This window comes from Choloepus didactylus, chromosome 19, assembly GCF_015220235.1.
Source record: "Choloepus didactylus isolate mChoDid1 chromosome 19, mChoDid1.pri, whole genome shotgun sequence".
Taxonomy (NCBI): Eukaryota; Metazoa; Chordata; class Mammalia; order Pilosa; family Megalonychidae; genus Choloepus; species Choloepus didactylus.
Window position 1 is genome coordinate 36,356,958 of NC_051325.1, and position 19,535 is coordinate 36,376,492.

Below are 19,535 nucleotides of genomic sequence, written 5' to 3' on the forward strand. Positions count from 1 at the left end.
CCTATGGCACAGATGGGAGTTCAAGGCCCCAAGAGAGCCGGGTCTTGCCCAAAGTCCCACCTGGGTCAGAGGTAGAGTTTGACTTGAAGCCAGGGAGGCATCTCATGAACAGAGCTCAGATTGCCTGGCTTTGAATCCTGGCTCTGCCATTCGCTGGCTGCATCAGCTCTGGCAAGTCACTTTGTTGCTCAGAGCCTCTGTTGTCCCCACTTGTGAAATGGGGCAGTGTAGGGTGTTGTGAGGGAGCCCGGCTCCCAGCACCTGCTCAACAGTTTCTAACTGTGGCCTCGGACGTCAAGCGCCTAGTCACCTGCACTCTCCAGGGCCAAAAGACACTTAGACTTCCTCTGGGGAGTGAAGAATAAACTTTAATCTCTCTGGGAGTAGGAGGGTCTAGTTAGCCTGGTCTCTGGGCGGGGCCACGGAGCCGTGGACGCGCACACGGTACAGGCAGGTGAAGCGTGGGTTTCCCCAGTTGCTGGAGATCCTCACCTTGACGGCTCTGAAAGGCCGGGCAGGCTGGTTCTGGAAGAGAGAGTCGAAGATGTGAGGAATAAGTCACATGGAGGCCCCCACCCTGCCTGGCCAGAAGGGTGTTGGGGAGTGGAAGGGGACCCTTCCATTTCAGAGGTGGGGAAACTAAGGCCCAGAGAGGGGAATGGGCTGTCCCAAGGCCACACAGCAAGTCAGTGCTCAGGGGCTGGGGGCCAGAGGGGTCCCAGCCTTGGGGCCCTGCCACCCATGTGCTGTGGGACCCTGGCCAAGCCACTGCCTGTCTTTGGCCCTCAGTTTCCCCCCTCTGTAAGATGGGAATGGGGATCTCTGATTTCCAGGGCTGCTGCATGAAACAAGATCTTGGGGCTAGACGATTTAGCAGCCCTGGGCATATAGCAGATTCTCTCTGAGTGCAGCCCCAATCCCACACCCCTTAAGAGGGCATGGACCTGTGCTTATTACAGTCCCTGTTCAATGTAGGAAGGGAATGGTGGCACTTGGGCTGCAAGATCTCACTGGATGCTCTTAACCACCCAGGGAATTACAGAAAGGGAAACTGAGGCCGAGAGCAAGGGAATGGCCCAAGATCACACAGTATTTGTGGTTGGGCTGGGATTGGGGCCAGTGTCAGCCTGATTTCCAAGTCTGGACACTCGCCCCATTGAGTCTCAGGCTGTTTCAGCAGCTGTCCCTCCGCTCCTGCTTCTGTCCCCAGCTCTCTTTCTCCCAGACCTCAGTTTTCCCTACCTGCCTCCACAGTTGCCTCAGGTGCTAATTAGAGCTTCCCAGTATCGAGGCTCTAAGTTTGGAGCCACCGGTACCAGCCCCAGTGGGCCCCTCTTGCTCAACATGTGCTGTCTCTGGGAGGAAATGCAGCAAGGTGGCTCCTGGGCAGATCAGGAAAACTGGAGGGTGGCTGGTGTTGGATGGCTCTCCCTCAGGTCCTGCTCCTGGCCCTGGCAGTGGTTCCATCTCTTTGAGCCTCAGTTTCTTCCTCTGTTAAGTGGGTTAGTAATCATTGTGCCCCTCCCAGGGCTGGTGGGGGTGAGGTGGGGTCCCCTGGGTAAAGCCCTGCACTCAGTGCACATTTGGCAGGTGCTCGACACGGGCAGCTTTGCTCAGGTACCTGGAGTGGGAACATCTGAATGATGTTTTCTGGCTGAAACTGAAATGCCCCCAGGAACACCTCCTCCCTGGGGTAGCCTTCCATGCCCTGCAGAACCAGAACCAAGAGAAGATGTCAGGTGGAGGCCGGGTCTTCAGAGGGTGCCTCCTCTCTCTAGCTGTGACTTGCACACCTCCAAGGATGGGGAGCTTCCTACCATTTCTGCCACTGTTCCATTGCAGCACAGCAATGATAGGAAAGAGCACTCGACTGGGGGTCAGAAGCTGAGGGGCTCCTTCTAACTCGGCCACTGGCTTGAGAGATTGGGGTGTTCCCCTGACCCTCTCTGGGTCTCAGTTTCCTTATCAATGAAATGGAGGTTCAGTGGTCTCTGAAGACTCTTTTGCCTCTGAAAAGCTTGGGTCAAAGTAGAGGAGCTGTTTATCCCCTATCACTGGGGGCCAAGATCTGAACCCCACCTTGGCTATTCCCAGCCTTACTAAGCTTCATTCACCCGCTCTGGCCTGCATGGGCCGGGCGCACACTGTCACGGTGTCTGCAACCCCACCATGAGGCTGTGCCTCTCCTTAAATGCTGCTCCTTGCCAGGACATGCTCACGTAGATGACGAAGTCCTTGGGGGCGGTGTCCAGGCTGCCCGACAGTGAGATGGTCTTGGGGATGTGTTGCAGGGTGAGGTTGGACAGGAAGACCTTCTGGGCCAGACGGATGGTCACCTGGCCGCGGTCTCCCGCAAAGGCCCAGCAGTTGCCAGGTGTCATGTTGGGCTGGAAGAGGCAGGTGCGATGGGGGCCATGCTGGATGGGTGAGGGGGCTTGTGCATCCTGACCTGGCTTCCCTAGGCCTCTCCAGCCCTCCTGGTTGAGGCAGGTCCTTCCTGTCTACAAAGCTTGGCTCGAGTGCCACCCCTTCCAGGAGAGCTGCCCTGACTGCCTGGGGCAGGGCTGGACCTTCCCTCCAGCCCAGTGCAGTGAGGCAGGGCCTCCCAGCCTCCAGCCTCTACCCCTGGCTCCTGTTTGTTCATTCGCTTATTTGTTCATTCATTCATTCATTCACTCATCCCTCCCATCATTCTTTACATGATTTTACAACCACCCTGTGACAAAAGCACCACAATTATTTACATTTTACAGATGAGGAAATTGAAAAAGGGAGGAGGGAAGTGACTTGTCCAGGGCCACCCAGACCTGGAAGTATAACCCAGGTCCAATTTGACTCCAGAGTTTCTCATTAATGCCATAATCTCCTGCCCTGAGAAGTTTAACTGGAGGCCCAGAGAGGGAAAGTGGTTTGGCCAAAATCACACAGCAAGGACACTCATTCAGCAGGTTCTGAGTGTCTTAGAGACACTTGTGTTGGAGACTGTGAGTGGTTCTCCACTGAAACAGTAGATGCTAGGATGAGGGTGCGGGGGGATGTGGGGATCAGGGGAGGCCTCCTGGAGGAGCTGAGACAGGGAGTAGGAGTTAGCCGGGAAGGTAGGACAGGGAAGGGCATTCCAAGCAGAGGGAACAGCATGTATAAGGCCCACTGGTGAGTTGCACCTGACCATGTGGAGAACCAGAGGGAGCTTGGTCAGGCTGGAGGGTGGAGGTGGGCCCGAGGGACAGAGTCCTTGCTGGGCCGGCTCTACCACTGCTCCAAACCTGGCTGCAGCCAGCACTTTGTGACCCTGGGCTGGCGCCTCCCCTGGCCTGGATCTGCCAACCTCCTGGCCCTCCCTGGCCACATTGCTTGGCCTTGGCCCTCAGTTCCCTCTGCCTGGTGTGCCCTCGCCACTCCTCTCTGCCTGACGAACTTCTGCTTAGCCATGGCCTCCTCTACCAGGAAGCCTCCCAGTCCCTGCCAGCCATGGCCATTGCCCCAGCCCCTGAGTGTTGTCATCTTGGAGCTCATGAGGGTGGGGCCCAAGGACAAGACACACGTGGCTTTGGCATTGCCCAGGATGGACCACTAGGATGAGATGCTCAGCTGGTGCTTGCTGAAGGAAGGTCCTTGTTCTGTGAACAGAGAGGCCCCTTCTCCTCTCTGGGCCTCAGTTTCCTCATCTGTGAGGCAGGATTCGAGAGAGGTGAAGGCCCAGGTTTGAATCCAATGTCCAGTTTGGTGGCCTCGGGCAAGTGACTTGGGCTCTTCGAGTCCAGTCTCCTCTGCAAAATGAGGATCTAAAGGGCCCACCCCCAGGGTGGTCCCGAGGATCCCCTGACACTCAAGTCTTGGGGGCTGGATGGTGGGGAGCCTCCAATGTTAAAGCAGGCTGTCCCTGCCCCCGTCTCTGTCCCCTGCTTCTGCCCTATCCCCATTAGGGGCCTTGGCCCCCTGTACCCACCTTTGCCCCTGCCCGCTGATCCCGACCCCTGCCCCTGACTTCTCCCTGCCTCTGACTCTGTCAATTGTCCCCTCCATCTGTCCCTGCTCCTATCCCTACCCAACCCTAGGCCCCTGTCCCCCAACAACCACTCCCAACCCCTAGTTCCATCTCTTCCTGCTTCTAGCCCCATCCCTGTTCCCTGTTCCTGGCCCCTGCCCCTCTCCCCTTGCCTCCCGCCACTGCCCCTGCCTCGAGGATCACGTCCGGGGGCTGTGCGTAGTTCCACAGTCGGATCCAGTTCCAGTAGGAGCGAGCCTTGTCATAGTTGTATGTGGGTGACGTGTGCTCAAAGTCGATGGTGGCCCCTACATGGGAGGTGAGGGGGTCTCAGCCAAGCAACTCCCAGCCCTAGCCCACCTCTCTGGCTTCTGACCAGTGGAGGGAGCCTCACTGACCGGTGGCTCACTGTATGTCGGGCAAGCACCTTGGATGGCCACTGGTCCTCTCTGACCCTCGGGGTTCTCCTCTGGGAAATGGGAGTAACATAGTGCTGATAATAATAGCAATAATGGCATCTGCTTCATAGGGCTGTGGTGCTGCTGAAGTGAGTTAATGCACTGAAGTGTGTGTCCAGCAGTGCCTGGCACAGAGCCAGTGCTCACCATAGTTGGCCTCTTCCCCTGGCCATTGGTATTCACATTTTACAGATGAGGAAACCCCCATCCTGAGAGGGTAAGTGAGATCAAGGTCACTCAGGGGTTGTGGATGATGCCCTCCTATCCCACGTCTCACCATTTCCCTTCATAAGGCAAACCCGAGGGCATCTGGGTCAGCCAGTGTCGCCTAGGGCCTCTGAGTGTGCCCTCCGGCCCGGCGGCCCTGCCTTGCTCCTCCCACGCTGGCCCCACTGGCTGTGGCCGGCGGCGTCCAGGACGCCCGGGCTCCCTCCCCTCCGTTGCCTGCTTTATTTTTCCCAAAGCACAGATTCCCAACCACACTTCTGCCTGTGTTTTTGAGGCCAGTGTCCCCCAGCTCTGAGGGCAGGGCTGGCTCTGCCTTGCTCCCCACTGTGTCCCAAAGCCTGCCCAGGTTTGGGGAGGGAGAGAGGGGGCAGGGGAGGCAGAGGGGCCAGGGCAGTGCCGGGGCCTGGGGGTGGCACTTCCTTGCCCCCCATTCTGCCCCCCACCCCACACCATTAGAGAAAACAGAAAACCAAAGCAAAAAAAAACAGATGGGGAGAAGAGGTTAGCTCTGAGGATGAACTTCCTAGTAGCAGAGGATGTACATGACCAGAGCTGAAACCCACCCTCCGAAGAGTTTCTGAGGAGACTTGAGGTGGGCAGATGGGACGCTGGGGCGTGTCACTTACCTATAGACTTCAGGGCAAAGTCCGGCTTTTCGATGTAATCTCCTTGTATCATCTTCATTATTTTCTGGGCCATTTTTTGCTGAGAAGGTAGAAAACACAGGTAGGGCCCTGGTGTGTTCTCACTGATCAGAATCCACAGGTGAGTGTCCCCGCCAGGTGACGGGGGCTGTGCTCCCTGCCTGCTCACCCCCAGCCTGTGGCCCCCCACTCCATACCCGCTGGTTCACACCGTGCTTTCACCTCCATGGTCATGGGGGTCACGATGAGGTGAAGGGCAGGGGCTCTGGAGTCAGACAGACCTTTATAGAGTGGAGCCTGGGGCAAGTTACAACCTCTCTCTGAAACTTGTTTTTCTTGTCTGTAAAATGGGGACAATAGCGGCTACCTCCCAGGGCTCAGAGTGGGACTTATAAAGCCCCTACTGTGTGCCAGGACTGTTCTCAGCTTCACATATGTTCACTCTTATCCGCTTATAGCAACCCTAGGTGGCAGGTTCTATTGTTATCCCTATTGTAGAGATGAGAATACTGAGGCACGAAGAGGTAATGTGTCCAAGGTCACACAGCTGGGGCAGACAGTTTGTTTCCAGAGTTCAGGCTTTTCACCACTGCACTCTACTGCCAGATAAAGACGACAAGCCTTAGCACTGAGCCTGTACATGGTAGGCGCTCAATAAATGTCAGCCATTATATTTATCAGACTCTTCATGCTGTGGCAGGTTGCCTTTTTCCAAAAGTGGCCACAACAATGTCTCTGTCCCACATGCTCTTCTCCCCAGGTTACTTTGACACTCTTCTCATGGACAGGTGAGGACTAAGTTCCTCAATCTGGATGGGCATGGGTGATGCCGGGTGACCTCGGAGACTGTTGTGAAAGGGAGCCCAGCTGCCATGCCGTGAGGATGCCCAGGCCACATGGAGAGGCCACGTGTGGGTGCTTTGGCCAACACCTTCAACAAGTTCCCTGCTGATGGCCGGCATCCACCTCCAGACACGTGAGTGAAGGAAGGACCTCCAGAGCCCTTAAGCCCTGAGACTTCCTGGCTGAGTTAGAATAACTCCTCTGCTCCCTGTCTGAATGCTTGACCCTCAGCATCCCTGAGCATAATCAAGTGGTTGTTTTATACCACTAAGTTTTGGGGTAGATTGTTATGCAGCAAAAACAATTAGAGCAATAGTTGGATTGTTGCAGGTTAGTGTTTATGATTCTATTTTGTTGATATGGAAACTGCGGCTCAGAGAGGTAGATGACTTCTCTGAGGTTGCACAGCCATACTCTGCCTTGTTTGCTGGGCAGATTCTCACTTATTCCTCATTAAAACCGGGCCACCCTCTTTCTGGCCCATGACTTGGTGGGGGTTTCTCCTGTGGGATCCACAGATCTGGGCAGTGCCTTGAGGGGCAGGGACTGGATCTAGTTTATACCTGATCTTTGATTCCCAGCACAAAGCTTAGCATGCAGGAGGTGCTTAATAAATGCATATTGATTAGAGTATGCCTTTGGACTCCACCTTTTTTCAAAGGCAGCAATATTTAGTCAGTGTCTACCATCTGACAGACATTATTTTAAGAATTTACATGAATTATCACATTTAATCCTCGACAACCCATTTTCTAGATGAGGAAACTGAGGCACAAAGAAGTTGAGTAAATTGGCCAAAGTCTCATAGTCAGTCTATAGGTGGTAGAGATGAGATCAGACCCAGGCAGCCTGGCCCTCAGTGTTACAGGCACTCCGCTCACCATCCCAGCAAGTCAGCTGCCCCCTCGTGATACCTCCCGCATGGTCAGGGAGGAAACGTCTACAAAACGTAGGAGTGACTGCCACGCTCTCCCTTCCCAGCCTGACAGAAGCCTGCGGGGAGAGGAAGGGCCAGTGGCAACTGGGCCTTTGGAACAATAGAAGGTAAAGAGGAGTTTTAGGAAATGTTGCTGAATTTTATACAGTGGTCTCCCCCATTGTTAACTCCTTTAAAAACTCAGTTTCTAGGTAAAGATGGTAGATTAAACACATCAACTAGTTTTGCTTTCTCTTAATACTCCACTAAAACTATAGTTAAGGGACTTAAATGGTTAAAATGGGAAATTTTGCATTATATATATGTTACCACAATGAAGGAAAAACAACAAACCACTACAGAATTGTAAAAAAAAAAAAAATTTAATCTACACTCAAACCCATATGCATGGGGAGAATAGGAGAGGAGACAACTAAGCTGCTGGGTATGGTTGCACAAGTTGTGCACTGCAGAAGGGGCCTTGAACAGGACTGAAGTCCAGCCCGTAATCTGCCCTTTGGGCTACAGAAAGTTGACTTTGGCAAATTTGTCTGCCCAGAGCAGGTGATTTTTCCCAATTTGCACAAAGGCACAATATGTGCCCGTGGTGGCCCTGGAGACAGCAGTAACATTTTGGAAGTGGGAACACAGGTGTGTAGGTGGGGGAAAGATTTAGCACAGGATTTCCCAACATTAGCACTACTGACATTTTGGGCTGGATCATTCTTTCTTGTGGGGGGTTGTCCGTACGTTGTAGGATGCTTAGCAGCATCCCTGGCCTCTACCTCCCAGATGCCAACAGCATCCTCCAACACAGTTGAGACAACCAAAAACATCCCCAGATATTGCCGTAAGTTCCCCAGAAGGCAAAACTGCCCCTGGTTAGGAACCACTGACTTAGAGGAACTGAGAAAGCCTCAAAAAAAGCTCAGGATTGGTGGCATTGGGAGCCTCTGGAATTGGGGTAGAGGAGAATTGCATGGAAGCCATTTAAGAAGCAGTTAGGACCCCCCAACCCCAAGACACCCTCACACCCCCTCCCTGAGAAGCCAGGTGACTTCTCCTGTCCCCTAGAAGAAGACTGGATGTTTAGTCGCTAGAGAGGATGAAAACAGAGGGCCTCTGCTGGGACAGGTGAAGATTTCTTCAACAGGACACCGAAGGCTCTGAACGTAAAGGAAAAGACGGATGCATTAAATTTAATTAAAATTAGGAACTGTTGTTCACCACCATTAAGAGAGTGAAAAGGCACACTATAGACTGAGAGAAGATAGTCAACAAAGGATGTGTATCCATAATATATATGAACTTGTTCAATCAATAAGAAAAAGTTGATCCAGATTTTTAAAAAAGAGCAACAGAATTAAAAATCCAAATAGTCAATAAATACATGAAAAGACAGTCAATAGTATTAAAAATTAAGGAAATGCAAATGCTGGGAGAGAGAATGGTGGAAGAGGTAGTATTTTAAGAGATAATAGCTGAGAATTTTCCAAAACTATGGAAAGACATCAATGCATATAACTTTTCATCCACCAGAATGGCTAAAGTTGAAAGGACTGATAATACCAAGTGTTGGCAAGGATGTGGGAGAACTGGAATTTGCATACACTCTGGGTGGGAGTGTAAATGGGAAAACTGATTGGCAGCATCTAGTAAAATGAACATAATCATACCTTTTGATCCAGCAGTTCCACTCCTCAATACATACCCAAGAGAAGTAAATATATATGTTCACAAAATGATGTACAAGAATGATTATAGGAGCTTTATTCATAAGAGTCCCAACCTATAAACAGCCCAATGTCCATCATCTGTAGAATGTATAAATAAACTATAGTATACCCATACAATGGAATACTACTCAGCAATAAAAAGGGGGGGGAATAACTACTGATACACATGACCACATGGATGAATCTCACAGACACTATTCTGAGTGAAAGAAAACCGATGTAAAAAGAGCATACTGTAGGATTCCATTTATATGGAAATGATGGGCAACATAGATGATATATTGGAGAATTTCACCATAGAATTAAAATATATGAAAAAGAGTCATGCATATATTCTAGAGCTAAATAATGCAATATCTGAAATTAGGAACTAAATGAATTGATTTAACAGTAGATTGGACAGAGCAGAATAAAGGTTTACCAGTGAGCCTGAAGAAAGGTCAAAAGAAAATATCAGAACTTAAGAACATAGAAAAAAAAAAAAAGAATGAAAAAATCCCAGACAAACCAGATAATGGCATAGGAGTTATGTGGAGCACATTCAAAAGGTCTAACGTGCCTGTAATTGGAGTCCCAGAAGGCAGGGAGAGAGAATGGGGGAAGAGGTAGTATTTTAAGAGATAATAGCTGAGAATTTTCCAAAACTATGGAAAGACATCAATGCACAGATCCAGTAAGCTCAGCAAACTCCTAAGCAGGTTAAATATAGAACTTTGGAGACAAAAGGAATATCCTACAAGCTTCCAGGGATAAAAAAGAGACCACAGTCAAAGAATTAATGAGTGGCATTAGACTTCTCAACAGCAACAGTAGAAACTGGAATACAGTGGTGTACTTCCTTCAAAATTATAATATACAATATTATAATATAAATTATTCTCTCTTAAAATATTATCTCTTAAATATATATATTTTCCAGAAAATTATTGAGGAATGTGCTCCACCAAAATGAGGGAAGAAACCACAAGGACGACTTGGGGTATAGGAAACAGAGCATCAAACTAAGAGAGAAGTGAAGTGTCTGGGGGCAGAAGGGCCAGCATCTCACCTCGTCTGACATGGCTTCCACTTCCTGGAGCTTGGCGATGAGCTGGTTCATGCTACCTCGGAGGTCCTGGATTTCCCCAGTGTGATGTCGCACCTTCTCCTGGTACATCCTTCCCAAGGAGGAGTGACAACATGGACTGACTGATTTGCGATGCTGCTATTGCCGCCCTCAGCTTCTCCCTCTGCAGTCAGCCCTCAGAGAACTAGCTTCACATTCTATCACTCTCTTGGGCCCATCCCTGGACCACCCAGAAGATTGGTTCTTACCTTCAAAGCATTAGCCATTGCTCTTGCTCTCCCTCCCACCTTAAATATCCTTAAGCATTGCTCCTTCCAGATATTCCTAAGTATTTTACCTGCAATTAAGGATGCTGCCACCCAGGTGGTGTCTTGGTTAAAATTTCTCCTCAGCCATCATTTGTTAAGCCTGACTAAGGGACAGGAACTATTCAAGGCACATCTTCTTTAGTGCCCATAATTACCCAGAGCAAGGTGGGTGTTATGCCCCATTTCATAAATGAGGAGTCTGAGGCCCAGAGAGGTGAAGTGACTTGTGTAAGATCAGCCAGATAGGAAGCATGGGAGCAGATTTGGACTCAGGTTGGTCTGCCTGCAGAACCCATATTCTTAGCCAATACATCCCAGATCCTGGCTCTGGCTCTGATTTTTGAGTGATAATAGGACTGCCCAGTAGGTTCCTCTTACTTCAAGCTCTGCAGCGGACCATTTATGCTGTCATCCTGTTGGGGAGTTGAAGAAATCAATGGATCTCCTTCAGATGGTCTAATATAGGCCCAACAGAGCCTCATTCATCCATTCTCCCATAACCATAAATCCACCCATTCATCTCTCTCCCTGTCTGCTCTCCCATCCATCCATCCAGCCACCTACCATCCATCCAAATTCCAATTTACCCTCCCTTTTATCCATCCTATCATCCACCCCTCCCCCATCCATCCACCATACCCCATACATCCATCCATCCATCCATCCTTCCATCCTTCCATCCTTCCATCCTTTCTCCCTCCATTCACACTCCCATCTGGCTGGCCATCTGGTCATACAACATTGATTAGTGGTAATAACCCTTATGCCTTGCTCCGAGCTGAACATTGCTGGGATGAATCAGATCTGGCTCCTGCCTTCAAGGAGCTACCAGTCCAGCTGGGGAGACAGTCATGGTTACAGAAAACTGCATTCATGATTGCAGAAAATTATGGGAGGAGAGAAGGGAAGGGAATGCAACTGCATTTGCTTGGGTGCTTCTGGAAGAGGTGACATTTTAGCTGGATCCTGAAGTATGTGAAGGACTTCATTAGGTGAAGAAGAGGAGAGGGAGGGAAGGACTTCTCAGATGCCCTTTCCGTATAGACCTGAGATGTTTTTCTCAGACAGGGAGCTCTGACTATTGATTTCCTCTTCCTTCCTCTCCGGAAACCACAAAGCAAATGCTGTCATCTCATTTGAGAGAAGAACAAACTTCCTTGAACAGAGACAGTAATGTGTTCCCTGTCCTTACCATCCCACCCTGAGGGGGTGGGCAGGCCTGAGGAAGGAGAGAGGGACCACATTTGGGGGTGAGAGGCAGGGGAGGCACCCTGGAGATGGCACTATTGCATCTGGTCCTTGAAAGTCACTTGGGTTCCAAGTGGATGGCCTGGCAAAGGCAGAGGTTTGGAGCCGGGATGAGTCAGGAACTGATTAGGGTCTAGATGTGGTGAGAGTGACGGGAAGACGGAGGTGACATAGACTGGATGGGGTGGGACCTGTCAGTGGTGGGGCCTGAATCGGGCACACTCACCTGCCAGACTTCCATTTTCGATGGTAAGTACATAGAAAACACCCAGAATCCTGTGGGGCAATGAGAATGAACCTTGTAACATGGAAAGTTAGGAGCCTAGACTCCAGAAGTAAGACATCTGGGTTTAAAACACAGCTTTCCCATTTACTAGCCTTGTGCAACTTTGGGAGAAGTCATTTAATTGCTCTGTAGCTCAGTTTCCTCCTCTATAAAATGGGAATAACAGTAATATCCACTTCATGATCAACTGGGATCATGTAGGCAAATTGTCTCACATAAACCAAAAAATCAGTGTCTCTTCTCCCCCTCACCCTGTCCCAGCACTACAGGGGATAGCTGGAGGCAGAAGAAGGGCAAGTGGCCTTCCTTGCATTTGACGGCCTCTGTAGTATCTGAAATCCCACCATTCAAGGCATGAATTAGAACCCTTTAAAACTTATTTGTTGTTCATGATAAACAACCTAGGAAGAGAAGGGAACGTCCTCAACCTGATAAAGGCCATCTATGAAAAACCCACTGCTAACTTCATTTAATGGTGAAAGACTGGATATTCCTCCCAAAGAACAGGAACAAGACAAGGATGTCTGCTCTTGTTTCTATTTAACATTGTACTGGAGGGTGTAGCCAGTTCATTAGACAAGAAAAGAAATAAAAGGCATCCAGATTGGACAGGAAGGAGTAAAACTATCTCTATTCGGATTCTCATGTATGTAGAATCTTAAGGTTTCTAAGACCGGGTGCCTTGCTCAGTGTCAGAACTAATAAATGAGTTCAGCAAGGTTGCAGGATACAAGATCAATATACAAAAACAATTGTATTTCTATCCATTAGCAATGAAAAATCTGAAAATGAAAATCTAAAAAGAATGCCATTTATGAGAGTGTAAAAAGAATAAAATACTTAGGAATAAATTTAACAAAAGAAGCACAAAACTTGTACTCTGAAAACTACAAAACATCATCAAAAGAAGTTAAAGAAAACGTAGAGATATCCATCGGTAAGGGGAAGACATCCCATGTCCCATGGATTAGAAGACTTAATAATGTTAAAATGGCAAGACTCTCCAAATTGATCTACAGCTTCAATGCAATCCCTATCAAAATCCCATTGGATTCTTTGCAGAAATTGACAGTCTGATCCGAAATTTCATATGTAAATGTAAGAGACCCATAATAGTGAAAACAATATCGAAAAGAAGAACAAAGCTGGAGGACTTACATCATAGTTTCAAAAATTCCTACAAAGCCACAGTAATCAAGGCAGTGTGGAAATGGCATAAGGATAGACACAGAGATCAGTGGAATAGAACTGAAAGTCGAGAAATAAACCCTCACGTTTATTGTCAACAGATTTTTTTGACAAGTGTCCCCAGACAATTCAATGGGGTAAAGAATAGTCTCTTCGAGAAATAATGCTGAGAAAACTGGATATCCATATGCAAAAGAAAGAAGTTGGACCCCTACATCCACCATATACAAAAATTAACTCCAAATGGATCAAACACCTAAGTGTAAGAGCCAAATGTATAAAACCCTTAAAGGAAAACATGAGTAAATATTCGTGAACTGAGTTAAGTGATAGTTTCTTTGATATGACACTAAGAGTACAAGCAACAAAAGAAAACAGATAAATTGAACATGAAAATTAAAAACTTTCGTGCTGCAAAGGACACCATCAAGAAAGTGAAAAGGAAATGTAGAGAATGGGAGAAAATATTTGCAAATCATGTATCTGATAAGGGACTTGTGTCTAGACTATAAAAAGAACTCTTACAACTCAAGAATAAAGAGGTAACCCAATTTAAAAAATGGGCAAAGGACTTGAATAGACATTTCTCCAAAGAAGATATACAAATGGCCAAAAAGTACATGAAAAGATGCTCAACATTATTAGTCATTAGGGAAACGCAGATCAAAACCACAAAGAGATACTACTTCACACCCACTAGGATGGCTATTATCTAAAAAGAGATAATAACAAGTGCTGATGAGGATGTGGGGAAATTAGAACCTATGTACCTTGCTGGTGGGAAAGTAAAAACAGTGCAGCTACTTCAGAAAAGTTTGACAATTCCTCAAATAGTTAAACATAGAGTTACCATCTGACTCGGCAATTCTACTCATAGGTATACATTCAAGAGAATTGAAAATGTGTTCATAGCAGCACTATTAATAATAACCAAAAAAATGGAAACAACCCAAATATCTATCAACTGATGAATGGATAAACAAACATGGTATCTCCGTAAAATGGAATATTTTCAGCCATAAAAAGGAATGAAGCGCATGTAATCTATAACATTCTTTGAAATTTGCTCTCTAACTCCTTGTTAAATTGTACTTGGAAAGTTATCACATGTAAATAGGTTACATTCCACAATTAAAAAAAAAAGGAGTGACGTGCTATGACAGGGTCAAACTTCAAAACATGATACTGAGTGAAAGAAACCAGACAGAAAAGGTCAAATGTTGTTTATCATTTTTCTGAAATGTCCAGAATAGGCTTATCCATAGAGACAAAAAGTGGATTCATGGTTGGTTAGGGTTTGGGGGAGGAGGAATGGGGAAAGACAGCCAGGGGCTTGTGGTGAAAATATTCTGGAATGTGATAGTGGTGATGGATGCCCAACCTTGGGACTGAACAACAACTACTGACTTGGGACGGTGACCTTATGGTATAGGAATTATATTTCAGTAAACCTGGGAAGTTTCCTGGGAGTCGATGTTCATTACCCCATGCAGAGCTGATTCTCCCCCTCTCAGTCCTTGCCCCCCGACTCCTGCTCCCAGATCAGGATACGCAAATAGAGGGAAAAAGAGATTCCTTTGCTTCAGAAAGCAAAGCTGTAACGTGGGAGCACTGGTATGGTTGCAAAGAGACCCCAGAAACCCAGAACAAGGGAGTAATAATTATCAAACAGAGCTTGGGAGAGCCATACAGTTTTTAAAGCACTTCTTAGTTTAAAATTTTTTTTTCCTTGGTCTTCATCTCATTTAATCCTCACAGCAACACCCATTACACAGATGGGGAAACTGAGGCTCACAGAGGGGCAGTGTCTTGCCCAGCTCATCATTGCCAGAGCCCTTGCTCTTGCCCACACCAGGCTGGGCTGGAGCCCAGGAGCACCATGACCTGAAACTGGCAGGGGCCTGGGGACGCACCGAACCCACAGAGGACCAGAATGCTTGTCTTCTCCATGATCATCTGGCAGAACAGCTTGAATCTGGAAGGCAGAGACGCAGTGGTCAAGGGAAGGCCGGGCTTTGTACCGACTGCCAAGTCCCGGCCTGGCCCTGCTGCTTTCTTTCCCTTTCCCTGCCCTGAGGGGCAGCTCTCTTTCCGGGTGCCCTCTCCAAGATGCCGACCACCTTCCGTGGTTCCCCAGTGTCCCAGAGGAAAGAAAGCTCTTACTCCAGCATTTTGGGCCATCAGAGATGAACTCACAGAGTTCACCCTCCTCCTCCTTGCTCCCTCTCTCCATCCACGGACTGTTTGTACCCTCCCTTCTTCTCTCCCTGGTGAGTTCATCCTTCAGGGTTTGGCTCAAATGTCCCTTCCTCCTAAGACTTCCAGAGTCAACAGTCTCGGCTGGGTCTGTGTGGTTTGGTGTCTGCTTCCCTACCTCACTGTGAGCTCACGAGTGGCGGGGCCATGGGTGGGACCGAGCAGGCATTCAGGAAACACTTAAGATTTAAACTTTAAATGAGTGAGTGAAGTGAACAGCTTTGCAGGAATTCAGAGAGATTTACGTGCGCAGCAAGGGTAAACAGAAAGGAAGGGATGGGCATTCCGGGCCAGAAGAAAAGCAGGTACAAAGGTGTGGAGGTGGGAATGGCAGTGGTGTGCCCAGGGAGTGAGAACTCTCACCCTGCTGACTCAATGGATCAACAGATGCAAGCAGAATGAGGGCAGGTTGGAGAGGAAGGGTCAGGCAGGATTCCAGAGGGCAGCAGGCTGAGAAGCTGGAGCAATGGGGAGCCACAGTGGGTTCTGGGGTGAGGGGTCTGTTGCAAGTCAGGTGTGGAGTAGCCTATCTGGTCTGATGACCAAAGGGAAGGTCCAAACCAATGAGGGGGCTGCCTTGGTCTCCAGTTGCCCATTCTCAGCCCCCTCAACCACCCCCCACCCATGCCCCTGCTCACCTGCATGTGTTGAACAGAACATGTTGGGTTCGAGTCCTTAGGGTGCAGGCCAGGTTGTTGATCCAGGCTGCAGAGGAGACAGGAGAGCAGTGAGTAGCTGCACCCTCATCCTTGTACCCACTAGGAAGGCTCGCTGATTCTCCTGGGGCCGGAGGAAGACCCTGGAGCTGGGAGACCCTTCTGATTTGCTGGTCAAGTCCAGGACAGCCCCTTGCTCTGCTTATGGGGAAGCGCCAGCTTGGAGTGAGCTATTCTTGCAGCTGGCAATCAACAGGCACTTAGTAATGACTCAGGAGCATGAAAAGACTGGGATGTGCTAAAACCCATTCCCCCAGAAACAGAGAGCTTCTCAAGGGCAGGGTTCTTGTTTGGTTCATTGCCCAGCATGGGGCCATGCAAAAAGTAGCGTTCGTGAAAATGATTAAAATGGAAAATTTTAAGTTGTAAATATGTTAGCAGAATAAAAATTTTGAGCAAACCTTAGTACTCTACAACATAAACAGTGAACTGTAATATAAACTATGGACTACAGATAATAGTATAATTATAATAATATTGTTTCATCAATTGTGACAAAGCATCATACTAATGTAAAGTGTTAATAATAGGGAAACTGCATGTGAGGGAGGTATATATGGGAACTTTGTTCTTTCTGCATGATTTTTCTGTAAACCTACAACTTCTCTAATAAAAAAAGTAGAGATTCAGGGTACTTGCTGAAAGAACGGATGGGTGGAAGAATGGAAGAGAGATTGGATGTTTGGATTAATGGGGTATAGATGAATGGATAGATACATAGGAGGATGCATGGATGGATGAGAGAATGGATATGGCTGACTTGGAAGATGAATGAATAGGTGGATGGATGAGGGGATGGGAGAATGAGAGGTTGGATGGATGGGTAGGTGGATGGGTGGATGGATGGATGGGTGGGTGGATGGATGGATGGGTGGATGGGGGATGGATGGATGGGGGATGGATGGATGGATAGAGGGATGGATGGATTGATGACTGGATGGATGTGCATATCAACAGATGAAGATCTGGTGAACTGATGGACAAGTCAATGGCTGGATGGCTGAACTAATGGGATGCATGGATATTGTAACATGGATGAATGGGTAAGTGTACAGATGGTTGGACAAATGACTGAATGGGTAAATAAGTGGATGGGTGGGTGGATGGACATGGATACGGAAGACCAATCTTTAGGGTGTGGTCAAACCATGCCCCTGGAGGTAAATTGTATCAAACCATTCCCTTGTCTTCGCCTCTGCCTTCTGGCGCATTGTAGGGCAGGTCTGGCAGCTAATTCCTCCTCTGACCAGCAGGTCTCCCTCTTTGCCACCACTGAAAGGATCCTGGCTGGAATGATACCTCTGATGAAAAGGCCTCCAGAGCCCAACTCTCCCTACCATCCCTGTAGCCCTGAAGCTGGACTCTTTCTCCAGCCCACTTGGATGGCAAAGACAGCTCTTCAGTGCATACGTACACGTACATCCCAGCATGCAGTGAATCAGGCTGGGGGCATTGACAGGAAACAGGAAGTTGTCAGGACCTGCGGAGAGCACAAAGGCTGTCATATCACTGCACACTGGAGGGTGATGTCTGCAGAGATCTGGGAGCATCCCAGAGTTTGGTGCAGGCATCCATGCCCCTCTGCCACCTCGCTGGGTGGCCCTGGATTGTCCATTCGACATCTCTGGACCTCAGCCCCTCAGCTGCCCGTGAAGACCCACCCCAGGCTCCCCTCTCCCCTCCTTCTCACTTGTGTTTGGTGAGGACCCCTGTGCCATCCTGCAGGCATTCCGGCCTCGGGTGATCCTGGGGATGGTAAGATCCACAGTCACTATCTACAATTTACAAGGGAAGTCAGGGGGTATGGGTTGGTGCCCCCTGTTCCAGATGGAGAAGCTGAGTCACAGAGAGGGATTGACCTAGGTCTGGCTGATCCTAAATCCGTGTCCCATTGAGGAAAGGACAGAGTGCTGTGGCAGTCACAGGGAGTTGTCACAAAAGCCACCCCCCACCCCTTGTTGGCAGAAGCCTGATTTTGTTCCCTTGTCCACTCCTACCCCCTGTGATTTTAGACAATCCTGATGTGGCTAAGCCTATTTGATATGCCCATTCCCCTGGCTGTGATTGGGTGAAAGATGAGGGTGGTCTGCAGGGGTGACTTATGGTGGGGTAGGGGGGTGGGTTCCAGGATATGTAACTTGGGGGAAAGGCTTTCTTATTGCTGAAAAGGAGACCCACAGGAAGCAACGTCCACTCTCCTTCCCCTCAAACAGGCATGTTCCTGTGTGATGCCTGGAGCTGAGGTTGCCATCATGGAACCATGAGAGAGGCTCAGAGGGAAGAGCAGAAAGGGATGGCAGGCATCCAGGTCTCGGATGGCACTGAAAATCCACAGAACTAATGCACTCTGAAGCCACCCACACCCTGGAACCTCCGGTTATGTGGGATAAATTTCCTTGACTTCTTAAGGCAATGGTCTCCAAACATTTTTCATTATATCTGCATTGTATCTCTGTTTATTTATTTATTAAGGAGTTATATATATATATATATATATGTATATGTGTATATATATGTGTGTGTGTGTGTATGTGTACACACACACACACATATATATACATACCCCCCTGGGCTGATACATTATTTACCCTTCCCACATGTATAAATTTATTTATACATTCCCAAGGAATATAAATTAAAAGAGGATGCACTAAAAATACACATGGACATCCTAATAATTTCTTCCCTCACCCCTGTGGATTGTTTTGCATGCCCCTTGGGATATGCACCTTGTTTTGGGGTCCCTGAGGTTGGCATCATTTTGAGTTGGAATTTCTGCCACCTGCCACCAGAAGCCTCCTGGCAGACCCAGAAGACGGAGACTCTCAGTTCCTTGTTTAATGTCTGCTGCCCTCACTGGACTGTGAGCTCTGCCTGTGTAACCCTGTGCTCCCCGCGCTTTGAGCAGTGCCTGGTAAACAGTAGGTGCTCAAAAAGCATGTGCTGCAAGGATGACTGCTCTGCCACTTCCTAGTGGGAGACTTTGGGAAAGCCACTGTTGCACTTCTCTGACATCAGGTGCCACATCTGTAAGATGCAGTTGATCATGCCCACCCAGCATTATATAAGCTATAAAGGGCTGGGCAAAGGGCAGGTCTGCTGTCCTCACCTTCTGCTCCTGGTGTCCCTGGGACTGTGGACCAGGTCTTCAGGTAGGGCGCCCAGGTTTCCCGGGTTCCTTGCAGACCGCGGCATCGATTTCCTTCTCTGGGAATGGGGGACAATAGTAGTGGCTCTCGGGGAGTTGGCGAGGAGGAAGCGGCTACAGCTGCTGCCACCTCTGGAGGTCCCCTGGTAGGTGCCACGTGGAATCTGCCTGGGGCGGGCGGGGCTGTCAGCACTGTGACCTCACAGAGCAGGCGGGTGGGAGCCCAGACCGCCTCCAGCTCAGCTCTGAAACCTCCCCTCGGAGGAGCCCCTTGGGACCAACTTTCCGTTTTTAAGATGGAGACTTCGAGACGGGAGGCGCCATGTGTGCCAGGGTCTCAGGGGCTGGGCAGGGATGAGAGTTGAGGCTCCAGAATCTAGGCCGTGCTTTTTCTTGTTCCCCAGCCTGCTCCCCGCCCCCCAAGAGTCCTGGCTTTACCACCTCAGTTTGCATGTGAATGCATTTTGTAGTGCGTTGCTGCTTACTGGTGGACCCTTTAGCAAAAC

General features: G+C 48.9%; 1 protein-coding gene across 1 annotated transcript; it reads right to left on the reverse strand.

The window, feature by feature from the left end:
* Positions 1-393: 393 nt before the first annotated feature.
* SUN5 (Sad1 and UNC84 domain containing 5) lies at positions 394-19,076 on the reverse strand. The gene is made up of 13 exons (XM_037811146.1): positions 18,991-19,076; positions 17,572-17,627; positions 17,302-17,361; positions 15,804-15,870; positions 14,823-14,884; positions 11,662-11,711; positions 10,566-10,600; positions 9,862-9,970; positions 5,301-5,379; positions 4,181-4,296; positions 2,220-2,387; positions 1,622-1,708; positions 394-525 (listed from the first exon to the last, which is right to left on the reverse strand). The coding sequence occupies exons 1-13, from the start codon at positions 19,074-19,076 to the stop codon at positions 394-396; spliced, it is 1,107 nt and encodes a 368-aa protein (XP_037667074.1).
* Positions 19,077-19,535: the final 459 nt, after the last annotated feature.

Coding starts and splice junctions, on each gene's coding strand:
- SUN5 (XM_037811146.1), bottom strand. CDS start 19,076: ATGCCGCGGTCTGCAAGGAACCCGGGAAACCTGGGCGCCCTACCTGAA. Junction 5,380..9,861: donor TGGAAGCCATGTCAGACGAG/GTGAGATGCTGG, acceptor CTACCTTCTCAG/CAAAAAATGGCCCAGAAAAT. Junction 1,709..2,219: donor CCAAGGACTTCGTCATCTAC/GTGAGCATGTCC, acceptor CTGGTTCTGCAG/GGCATGGAAGGCTACCCCAG.